We start from the raw sequence: 12,347 nt of genomic DNA, 5'->3' as shown, positions 1-12,347 counted from the left end.
TATACTATTTTGTCTATATTTGCATATTTTTAAAAATTGCCATAATAAAATGCTTAATTTTAAATTCTTAAAATATACTCTATTGGTGGTAAAGAAAAATAAGCCAAAAAGCTATTATTCAAATGCGCTAGAATAACATTTACTTTAACAAAGGCTTACTTTTTTAGCTCATTTCTAAAGAGCAATAATTACTTGATATTCCTTAAAGCAAGATAATTTGTATTTGACATTTCCAGGGAAAAACATTCACATATGCTAACATGGGAAAACTGAACTGCCAAATAAATAACAGGAAACCCTGGAATAGTGGAAGAGCATCTCTCTGGTTTTCATGGCAGAACCCAAAAAATAACCAGCAGCCTCCAGGGGTAGCCTGGTCAACTAAAAGAAAGGTAATGCATCCCCAGTGCTAACAAGTTTCAAATGGAAGAAAACAAATTGTATCCATTATGAGTATCAGTATCAGCTGGAAGGAACATACATGAAGTTGCTAGGAATCAATCAGAGGGGGAAATGGAAAACTCACAAATATGTGGAAATTAAACAATGTACTCTTAAACAACCAATGGGTCAAAGAGGAAATCACAAGGGAAATTAGGAAATATCTTGAGGCAAATGAAAATGAAAACACAACATATCAAACTTATGGGATGCAGCAAAGGCAGTATTAAGAATTTATAGCTCTAAATACTTGTACTAAAAAAGAAGAAAAATGTCAAATCGGAGACCTAACCTCAAAACTGGAAGAATTAGAAAAAGAAGAGCAAACGAAAACCAAAGCAAGCAAAAGGAAGGAAATAACAAAGATTAGAGCAGATAAATGAAATGAAGATTAAAAAAATAGAATCAACAAAACCATGCTTGGCTCTTTGAAAAGATCAATAAAATTGACAACTTTTGGCTAGACAAAGGAAAACAAGAGAGAGGATACAAACAGCCAAAATCAGAAATGAAAAGGGGGGGTATTATTAACAACCCCACTGAAATAAAAAGAACTATAAGAGGATACTATGAACTGTACACCAACAAACTGGATAACCGAGATGAAACGGACAAATTTCTAGAAAGACACAAACTACCTACTCTGACTCAAGAAGAAATAGAAGGTAACAGAATAATAACAAGTAAAAAGATTGAACTGCTAATCAAAAACTTCTGAAGAAAGAAAAGTTTTGGATTAAATGGCTTCTCACTGATAAATTTTACCCAACATTCTGAGAATTAACACCAAGTCTGCTCAAACTTTTCCAAAGAATTGAAGAGAGAACATTCTTAAGTCATTTTGTGAGGCCAACATCACTCTCATACGAGAGCCAGATAAAAAGATACCACAAGAAAAGAAATTACCAATATTCCTTTTGGATATAGATTTTAAAAATCCTCAGCAAAAATTCCAGCAAATGGAACCTAATAGCATAGTAAAAGAATTATACATCATGATTAAGTGGGATGTACCCCAGGTATGCATGGGTGGGCCAACATAATAAAATCAATTAGGCATTTGGTACCAATTCCTGATAAAAACACTCAGAAAACAAGGCATAGAAGGAAACTTCCTCGACATGACAAAGGGCATGCATGAAAACACCACTAATATTAGACTCAATGGCGAAAGACCAACAGTTTTCTCTCTAAATCAGGAACAAGACAAAGATGCCACTGTCACCACTGTTATTCAACACTGTACCAGAAGTTCTACTAAGAGCCATTAGGCAAGAGAAAGAAATAAAAGGCATCCAAATTGGAAAGAAAGAAGTGAAACTTTCCCTATTTGCAGCTGACATGATCCTCTATACAGAAAATTCTGAAAAATCCACAATGAAGTACTGGAACTATTAAATGAATCCAGCAAAATGGCAGCGTGCAAGATCAACAAGTAAAAATCAGCAATGTTTCTATATACTAGTAATGAACTTGAAGAAAAAAAATTCAAGAAAAACATTCCATTTAAAATAGCAATTAGGGGAAGCAGATGTGGCTCAAGTCATAAGGCCTCCGTCTACCATATGGGAGGAATCTGGTTTGATCCCTGGGGCCTCCTGGTGAAAAAGAAGAAGAGAAAGCATGCTGTGCAGTGAGCCGCGTGCCCGTGTGGCAAGTCGAGTGCACACGTGGCGAGCCGAGGGCCCGTGCGAGTGCCCCTGCAGCGAGGCGAGTGCCTGTGCGGTGCGCCAGTGCCCACACAAGTGAATCACGCAGCAGGATGATGATGTAATAAGGAGACGAAGGGGAGGGTCAAGGTGAAGGGCAGCAGAGACCAGGAGCAGAGGTGGTGCAATTGACAGGGAACCTCCTTCCACATCAGAGGTCCCCAGGATCAAATCCCGGTGAATCCTAGAGGAGAAAGAAGAGAAGACAAAAAAGAGAAACGGATGCAGAAGATCACACAGAGAATGGACAGACAGCAAAAACAGCTGTTAGGCTGGGGGTGGAGGGGGAGGGGAAGGAAAAAATAACAGAAGAATATAGGCCTTCTAATTCTAGTTATTCACAAATTGAATGTCTTAGGGAATCGGGTTATGTGGTTATGTCTTTGCACACTGCAAAGAGTAGCAGGGACGAAACTGACTTAAAATAGGGGGTAAAGACAGAGAAGAGAGAAGAAAAAGAAACAAGCAGAACTTGTAATGAGACCTTAACTTCTAAAACAACTGCCTCAGTAGGAAAAAATGTAAGAGACTAAGAAGAGCTATAAATGGAGAAAAAGACCAAAGGGAGGAAAACTACGTCCCTAACATGAGGCCCAATGGGCTGCTGGACTTCCCCACCAGGCAGCAGGACTCCCACACTCGAGAGGAGCCCCGTCAGGAAAGAAACAGCACGGCTTCACAGTCCTCCTGAAGAACGGAAGTGGGAAACACATTTTTGGGGTCCTCTAAGCTCTGAGGGGGTTTCCAGCAGTCTACGAAAGTTACCTTGGTAAACAGGGTCTCTGGCACCAAATTTTTTAAGCTGATTCCTCAGACCTCCAATTTCTATAGTGCACACAAAAAAAGAAAGAGGGCAAATGATCTTCAGCAGAATCTAGATTAGAGAAATTTATCTCTAGTTACTAATGACTATCTGCCAGGGTGTTCCTGAGGATTTCAAAGAGCAGAAAGAAGTAATTAAGAAGATCAAGGGAATCAAAAGAGGTTCCTTCTGAGAGTCTAAGAAAACAACATTTCTGTTAGGAGGTAGACAACCACATCAGAAATAGAACTGTTGGAAACCAATGCCTGTCTGAATTATGAGTGCAAGTGGCAAGTAATTTAAATGGAATCTGGAGTTTGAACTAAATATGCTGCAAATACAGGCAGGCAATAACTGAAACATCTGGCATCTCTGAGGTAGTATACTGGTTGCCAGCCATTTTCTGGAGTCAGCCCACAGCAATTAAGCTCTTCTTCTGTGTATCATTTTGTGTGCAGTTCATTCAACTTGAGAGTTGTTAATAACCAAGTACTTGAGTACAATAACTAGGATTTAAGGGGAAAAAAGCAGGAAAGACTGCCCATCTAAGAACACACAGTTTGTTTAAAACAGCACAAATAAAAATTCTAAAAGGGTCTTCAGCTGGGAGACTTGAAAAAAGTACCATGATAATCTGAAATCTGAAACTCTTAATCATAGTTTTTCTTCAGGATTTCAGGCAGAGGGAAACGGATGTGGCTCAACTGATAGAGCATCTGCCTACCATATAGGAGGTCCAGGGTTCAAACCCCAGTCCTCCTGACCCGTGTGGTGAACTGGTCAACGTGCAGTGCTGCCGTGCACAAGGAGTGCCGTGCCACACAGGGGTGACCCCTGCATAGGGGAGCCCCATATGCAAGGAATGCGCCCTGCAAGGAGAGCCGCCCAGCGCAAAAAAAGTGCAACCCACCCAGGAATGACACCGCACACATGGAGAGCTGACGTAGCAAGATGACACAACAAACAGACACAGATTCCCAGTGCCACCAGGAATGCAAGCAGACACAGAAGAACACACAGTAATGAACACAGAGCAGACAACAGGGGTGGGGGGTAGGGGGGGAAAGGGAGATAAATAAATAAAATAATTTTTTAAAAAATTTCAGGCAGATATATTAGCTCTGTGAAAAAGGTTTATTTTTCTGGGTTCAGAACAGAGTTTGAGATCAGAATACAAAGGTGTTTGTAATTGGTTAAAATAGTATTTAAATGTCTAGGATAAAATTATAATTATACTCTATGAACAGAACTTTGGGGTCTTGAATATGGATTAAAGGTAATTTGTTGGGGCAGATCTGTAACTGGCCAGACTGATCATTCATTCGGATGGGCGTTCCTGAAACCTTCACAAAAGGACCATGATACTACCCTCTTTCCAATTAACTGCCAAAGCATGTAAATATGCTCTTAGTCAGTAACCTAGAAAACATGCACTCCATGGCACTGCCAGAGATTATAAACTTAAACTCTTGGCTATCCAGTCCTTATCTTTTATCTAGTAGTGATATCACATATCCCAGTAGTGAGAAACAGACAAGTGGAATATACTTATTACTTTAAATAGCCTAAATTTTATCCTAAATTTTATAAATGCATCGAGCATTTATACTAGAAATTTACATTAGAAAGCCACACACTCGGATGTCATTGTTTTGATGCCTCACAGAAATGCTTTTGCTGCAAGGTGCTCCTACTATCAGCCTAAGAGATGTTTTGCAAATCAACTGAGAGTCCATAGAAGCACGTTGTTAAGAAGGTGGTACATGACATCACACAGCATTCTTTTATGAAGGTCATGGGAAAGAGTCCTCTATTGTCTCAGTATGAGAAAAAGCTGGGCTGCTTTGAAAAAGCAAATGCTACCTTATTTGTATGACTTCTGTCACTGATTGTGAATTCCTTTTGGCCTGGCTGACAAGGAGGTTAGAGACAAGGGGTGGCTCACCAAGAGCAAATGTGCAGGATTGTAGGATACGCATTTATGTACACTCAGTTTTATCTCCGCCTTTATTACTGTCCTCTCATTATTTCCCTTTCATGCACATGTATCCTTTGTGTATGCCTTTTTGTCAGCTAAGCAACATGTTGATTTTTACCATCTGATACATATGTATAATGGGTGTAATAATATACTGCTTTCATTTATGAAAGCTCTAACGGCACATTTCTACTTACTGGCTTTTGAGTCTTTGAGTCCATTAAGAATCTAACATGTACCATAGAATAAATTGCCAGCTCTTAAACAAATAAAAAGATGACTCTTTGATGCTCATTTGAGATTTGGAAAAAGGCACATACGGTAAACAAAACAGTATAAAACAAAATGTAGGTTGGATTATCTTCTTCATTATGGAAGCATAGACTATGGTGGATAAAATCAAAGACTCTGTAAAGTCTTAAAAATAAAGAAAAAATAGGGTGAAAAATAAATAAAACACAAACATAGACTCTGGAGTTAGACTCAGTTGGGTTCAAATCCCGGATCTGCCACTTATCTGTCATGTGAACTTTCCTCATTTATAAAATGGACCAAATAAATATATTCAATTCTTAACATTGTCAAGGAGATTATATAAAATAGATGATTAAAGTGTTTAGGATATTTCCTGGCATATGGTAAATACCCAATAACCATCAGCTATTAATAAACCGAGTGAATCCAATCACTTCAGCATCTTTGGGGAGGGAAGGTCTGAAGATGAGCAGCAAAGGTAGAATAACGAGGATTCAAAAGTGTAGTAACTAACGAACTGTTCTCACCCAACATGTAAGTATAAAGTAACCAGAATGGCGTAACTTCTCATCCATTAAAAGGTGTTAAAATTCCAAGGTCATAGGCACCAAGTAGTTAACATAGAATCTTGCATATTAGTTAAGTAGTCTGTACACATTTACTCTTTTAGAGGTAACTCTTATACAAGATGGACCATAACTTATGACAAAGAGTAATGCCTTCATAGCCTCCAAATAATGAATTGTTAGGCGTATAAGAGAAGAAAATATGGCAAATAAAATTAGCCCCTGATTAAGAAACTCTGGTATAAGTACAGATGTTTATGGCGTTGGTTTATTTGGAGTTTGAATTCACAGAAAATCCTGATGTCCCAAGAGGTGGCAAAGTTATTTTCACAATTTACAAAACTGCCTCTTGGAATGAAGAACGGCGTAAAGCCAAGAGATCTGGGATCAACTGACTAGGTTTCTTGGGTAAGCCACTTAGTTCTCAGAAGGACTCATATCAGCACAATGAGACTGTTGGTCTGGGTTACCTCTCAGGGCCTTTCTACCTACTGTTCCTCTAAGGAACACTGTTGACAGACCAGGTGGTTCCATTAGTATTAGTAATTAGTATTATCTGATTTTTAACTAACCAGTGATTTTACGTTTTAGAGTTAGGCAAAATATGTGAGTTCCTTTTCTGCTCAGTTACTGTGCTTAGACTTGCCCATTAGTGGAACCAGGCAGCAGTTTCTACTTGGAAACATGACATTGACAGCTCTTCTAAGCTCAGAGCCTAGCTTTGTATGTTTTGGTGCTGACATCCTTTTGGCTCTAGAGAAGACTAAGAGAGGAAGCACCCATCTTCTTGCATTCTTCTGTCTTCTAAAGCAGCAACACATTTAGAGTTCAGAGCAATCTGGATTGGATTACTCTGGCCATTTACAAAGATACTGTATTTATGCCCTTTGATGTCCCCTTTCCCAAGACAGCATGCACCCTAAATCTTCCTTTGAGGTCACAGGCCAAAATGACCCATTGATTCCCAGAAAGGGAAGCATTTAAACGCACAGTTAAAATGCTGACAACTGCCTCGGGGGAAAAAAGCAGGGAACAATGAAACTAGACTAGTCTTTCCTTTTGGGCAAGGAAGGAAAGAAAAGAAGGGAGGGAAGGAAGGGGAGAAGCAGCAAGAAAATAAAAAGAGAAAATATGAGTGGGAAAGAAAATAAGAGTTCTTTATTAAGGAAGATGATATGTTTTTAGGCGGGGAAACAGAGACTTTGCTCTGGGATCTGAAAGGATGCAAAGCTGGCCTGCTGCTGTTTACTCCTCAGTACGTAAGCAACAGGTATGTTCTTCTTCTGATCAGACATCAAGGGTCAGCAATAAAAGGAGTTCAATAACATAACCTTATTTGTGTAAACAGATTTCGGTTTTACTTTACATACCCTCGAATTATCTATATTGCACATTGATTTAATTGCAGGTAAATTCCATAATGTCTCCCCTCCAGCTGAAGTAAATACCACTCTGGAATATCGGTCACCTGATGATATGAAAAAGAAGAGAAAAAGATTTATAAATTAACCATTTATTGTATAAGACTCAGCATTCAGAAGCAATTCAAACTGGCAAGTCACATGGACAATTCATTAGCAGCAGGGATCCTTTCCTTGGATGAATTACAGAAGAAAACGTTATGGGGGAAAAAGCAAGTTAAGTGCTGCCTTAGCTCAAGGCCCTTCGCTCCTCACTACATCATAAAATTATAGGAATTACATAACAAATTTATTTCTGACCAGACTATAATTAGGAAGAATAACACATAAGGACTTGCAATAGGAAACTAACTGAATGCCTTCCGTTTAATTTCACAATGCATTACCAAAATGACACACAGTCAAAGAATGATGCACTAGGGAATATCAAGAATGGATTACAAGGAAACTCTGTGGACCAAGACAGTAGCATAAGATGTTCCAAAGTACTGTTCTCCCACAGAATCTATGAAAACTACCCAAAACTGGCAGAGCCATGTTCCTCAAAACTCTAGAAAACAGTTAAAAGTTTGCAGTAACTGGGCAAATGCCAAATCAAGAAAATGCAGCTTTAAAAAACAATACAAGACGCTCCTGGATCCCTTGCTGGCTCCAACCCCCCCGCTGCACCCCATCCCACCCCCACCCCATGCAGTGTGGAGCCAGGCTGTGCTCCCATCGTGGGTCCCTGGCCCTGAGCACAGTAATCCTTAAGCATATACTGTGGTGCCCAAAAGCACCAGGAAACTACTGAACCAGGAAACTACTCTCTGGTTTGCCCTCCCAAATTTGCCCCTCAGGCAAGATTCAGTTTGCAAAAATGGCTAAATCAGCATAAACAATTAACATGAAGTGGCCTGGGACAAAGAAGTACCTGCTTTTAGTCAGAGACAGAACACCCTGGAGGGGGTTGGAAAGTCTATGTCACAGGGAATAAGGGGGATATTGGAATTACTGGAAATGGGGGAATTCCTAAAGTCACAAGCCAGTACAAGCCCAGGGTAAGATTCAGACTCAGAAAAAAAGAAGAGAACTCTACATCTCACATTCACACTGGGCCCGTCTTCTTGACAGAAGAGCTAACTCCTGCAGGAGAGCACCAAAGAAAGCCAATTCGCAAGGACTATGAAAGTTTTTTGGGGGATGTTTGTTTTTCTTAGTTCCTGGCACTCAAAGAAACCTCTGTCAAATCACTAGCTAGATGCAAACCTAAAGAACAAACAGCTCAGGGACTAAATTCCAGAGTTAACACTTTAAAATTTTAAAATACATAGTATGCAACAAAAGATTAAAAGACAAAGACTCAGTAAAGGATGGCTGATCAAAAGGAATAAGATAAAAATTCAGAAATCATCTAAAGAAGAATAGACTTTGTACATATCAGACAAAGACAAAAAAAAACTTCATTATGCTCAAGGAGGTGAAGAAAAACACAAGAAAGAACTAAAGGATATCAGGAAAAAACAGTGAATGAACAATATGAGATTCTCAGTGAAAAGATAGAAAATGTAAAAAGGGACCACAATAACTGAAATGAAAAATTCCCCAGAGGGTTTCAAGAGCAATAGAGCTGGCAGAAGAAAGAATGAGTGAACTTGAAGAAAAGACACTGAGGGAACAGATGGGGCTCAAGCGGTTGAGTGCCCACCTCCCACACAGGAGGTCTTAGATTCGTATGCCAGTGCCTCTTGAGAAAAACAAAAACAAACAACAAGCAAAACAAACAACAAGACCAACTCAGGGAAGCCAGTGTAGATCAGTGGTTGAGTGCTGGCTTCCCACATACCAGGTCCTGCGTTCAATCTCTGGCCCTTGGTACCTCAAAAATAAACAAACAAAAAAACAAAAAACAGAAAAAAGAATTTAAAAAGTAAACAAAGGCCTAAGAGGACTGTGGGACACCATCAAGCATACCAATGTATGTATTATGGGAATCCCAGAAGAAGAAAGGAGCAGAAGGAATATTTAAAGAAATAATGGCAGAAAAATTACTAAATTTAACAAAAGACATGAATATGCATACTCACAAAGCTCAGTGTACCCCAGACAGGAGAAATTACAAGAGAAACAACCCAGACACATAGCAGTTAGACTGTCAAATGCCAAGGACAAGGATAAGAGTTTTGCAAGCTGCAAAGAAAGCAACATGTTATGTGTATGAGTTCCAGTAAGATTCAGTGTCAATTTCTTAACAGAAACCATGGAGGCAAGACGTTAGGGAGAAGAAATAATTAAAGTGTTTAAAGAAGACAACTGCCAATCAAAAATTTTATGTCTGTGATGATGGGAGAGAGTGTTGCTGTGGGGGGAGCAGGGGGTGGGGGCGGTGGGGTTGAATGGGACCTCATATTTTTTTAATGTAATATTAAAAAAAAAATTATGTCTGATGAGGCTGTCATTCAAAAATGAGAGAGAGATAAAGACAAACAAAAGCTGAGGAACTTCATCACCACTGGTCTGGCTTTGTGCTAAATGCTGAAGGGAGTTCTTCAGACTGAAAGGAAAGGGTGTTAGACAGTGGCTTGAGCAGCATAAAGAAACAAATGTACCCGGTAACGGTAACCAAGTATTTATAAGTGTCAGCACTACTGTGTCATATTTTTTTGCTATGTAACTCCATTTATTACTTCTAATAGGTTCTAAAAATGCAAATGCATAAGAAGTAACTATAAATCTATGATTTTTGGACAATGTAAAAAGATATAATGTGTAACAAGTACAACAAAAAGGTGGGGAGATGGACGGGTATAGAAACAGTGTGTGTATGCTACTGAAGCTAGGGTGGCATCAAAATAAAGGTGATTGTTTTGACCCAACTACATGCTGTTCACCTTCAACCGAATGACACAAATAGACTGAAATTGAAAAGATGTAAAAAATATATACCTTGCAAGTAGTAACCAAAAGAAAGCTGGGGTAACTAAATTAATATCAGATAATACAGACTTTGAGTCAAAAACTGTTATGTCACATCGAGAAGGTTACTCTATACTGATAAAGGGGTAAACTGAACAAGACGACATAATTATAAATGTATATGTACCTAATGGCAAAGCCCTAAAATATATGAAGCCAATATTGAGAGATTTGAAGAGAAAGAATAGATAGTTCTATCTCCTAATAGTAGGAGACATGAATATATCATTTTCAATATCAAACAGAACACCTATACAAAAGACCAAAAAGGAAATAGAAGAACTGAACAATACTATAAACCTACTAAACCTAACAGACATATATAGAATACTATACCCAACAGCCACAGAATATACATTCTAACGCACATAGGTCATTTTCCATAACAGACCATATATTAGGTCATAAAACAAGTCTCAATAAATTTAAAAATACTGAAGCCATACAATGTATCTTCTCCATCCACAAGGGAAGAAGCTAGAAATCAATTACAGAGTCAGAAATTCAAAATTCACACATATGTGGAATTTAAACAATGCACTCTTAGGGAACCAATGGGTCAAGGAGGAATTCACAAGGAAAATTAATAATTTTGTTTTTTTAGGAATTACTGGGGATTAAACCCAGGACCCTGTATATGGGAAGCAGGCACTCAACCACTGAGCTATACCTGCTCCCCAAGAAATATTTTGATGCAAATGAAAATGAAAACACAACATACCAAACCATGGGATGAAAAAAACAGTGCTGAGAGGGAAATTTATAGCTCTAAATGTTCACATTTAGAAGAAGGGAAACGGACTTTGGCCCAGTGGTTAGGGCGTCCGTCTACCATATGGGAGGTCCGCGGTTCAAACCCCGGGCCTCCTCGACCCGTGTGGAGCTGGCCATGCGCAGCGCTGATGCGCGCAAGGAGTGCCGTGCCACGCAAGGGTGTCCCCCGCGTGGGGGAGCCCCACGCGCAAGGAGTGCGCCCGTAAGGAGAGCCGCCCAGCGTGAAAAGAAAGTGCAGCCTGCCCAGGAATGGCGCCGCCCACACTTCCCGTGCCGCTGACGACAACAGAAGCGGACAAAGAAACAAAAGCAGACAAAGAAACAAGACGCAACAAATAGACACCAAGAACAGACAACCAGGGGAGGGGGGGAAATTAAATAATAAATAAATAAATCTTTAAAAAAAAATAAATAAATAAAAAGAAGAAAAACCTCAAATTAAGAGACCTAACCTCAAAAGTGGAGGATCTAGAAAAAGAACAAACTAAACCCAAAGGTGCCAGAAGGAAAGAACTAACAAAGATTAGAGCACAGATAAATGAAATAGAGAATAAAAAACAATGGAGAATTAACAAAAACCAAATGCTGGTTCTTCGAAAAGATCAATAAACTCATCAAATCTTTCACTAGACTGACAAAGAGAAAGAGAGATGCAAAAAAGTAAAGCAAGAAATAAGAGAGGGCATTTTACCACCAACCTTACAGAAATAAAAAGGACTATAGAAGGATACTATGAACAACTAGGCTAGCAAATTAGAAAAACCTAGATGAAATAGACAAATTCTTGGAAACAGAAAAACTAATACACTGACTGAGAAGAAACAAGAACAACTCAATAAACCAGTAACACGTAAAGACACTGAATTGGTTATCAAAAATCTCCCAACAAAGAAATGCCACGGACCAGTTGGCTTCACTGGTAAATTTTACCTAACTTTCCCAGAAGAATTAGTACCCACCCAGCTCAAACTCTTCCAAAAATTTAAGAAGACAGAACACTGCCAAACTCACTCTATGAGGTCAACACCACCCCAATACCAAAGCCAGATAAAGACACCCCAATAAAGAAAATTACAGCACAGTATCACTTATGAATATCAATGTAAAAATCCTAAACAAAATTCTAGCAAACGAAAACCAACAGTTTATTAAAAGAATCATGATCAAGTGGGATACAGACCAGGTATACAAGGCTGGTTCAACATAATAAAATCAATTAATAATATATACCACATTAACAGAACAAAGGAAAAAACAGTAACACATTATCATCTCAATGATTAAAAGGCCTACAACAAAATCCAGTACCTGTTGTTTATAAAAAACGCTTAGAAAACAAGAAATAGAAACTTTCTCAACATGATAAAAGGCATAAATAAAAAGCTCAGAGGTAACATTACATTCAAATGATGAAAGACTGAAAGCTTTCCCTCTAAGATCGGGAAC

At 38.8% G+C, this 12,347-nt stretch overlaps 1 protein-coding gene across 1 annotated transcript in view; it reads right to left on the bottom strand.

Annotated features, from left to right (window-relative positions):
- Positions 1-12,347, bottom strand: part of DISP1 (dispatched RND transporter family member 1) — a 223,307-nt gene that overhangs the window by 7,498 nt on the left and 203,462 nt on the right. The window contains 1 exon segment of the mRNA XM_058275262.2: positions 7,122-7,219. Within this exon segment, the coding sequence (XP_058131245.1) occupies positions 7,122-7,219 (98 nt within the window).

The sequence above is a fragment of the Dasypus novemcinctus genome, chromosome 13 (assembly GCF_030445035.2).
Source record: "Dasypus novemcinctus isolate mDasNov1 chromosome 13, mDasNov1.1.hap2, whole genome shotgun sequence".
In the NCBI taxonomy this organism is placed as follows: Eukaryota; Metazoa; Chordata; class Mammalia; order Cingulata; family Dasypodidae; genus Dasypus; species Dasypus novemcinctus.
Note: the sequence above shows the minus strand (reverse complement) of the source record. Positions and strands in the feature narration are given on the sequence as shown.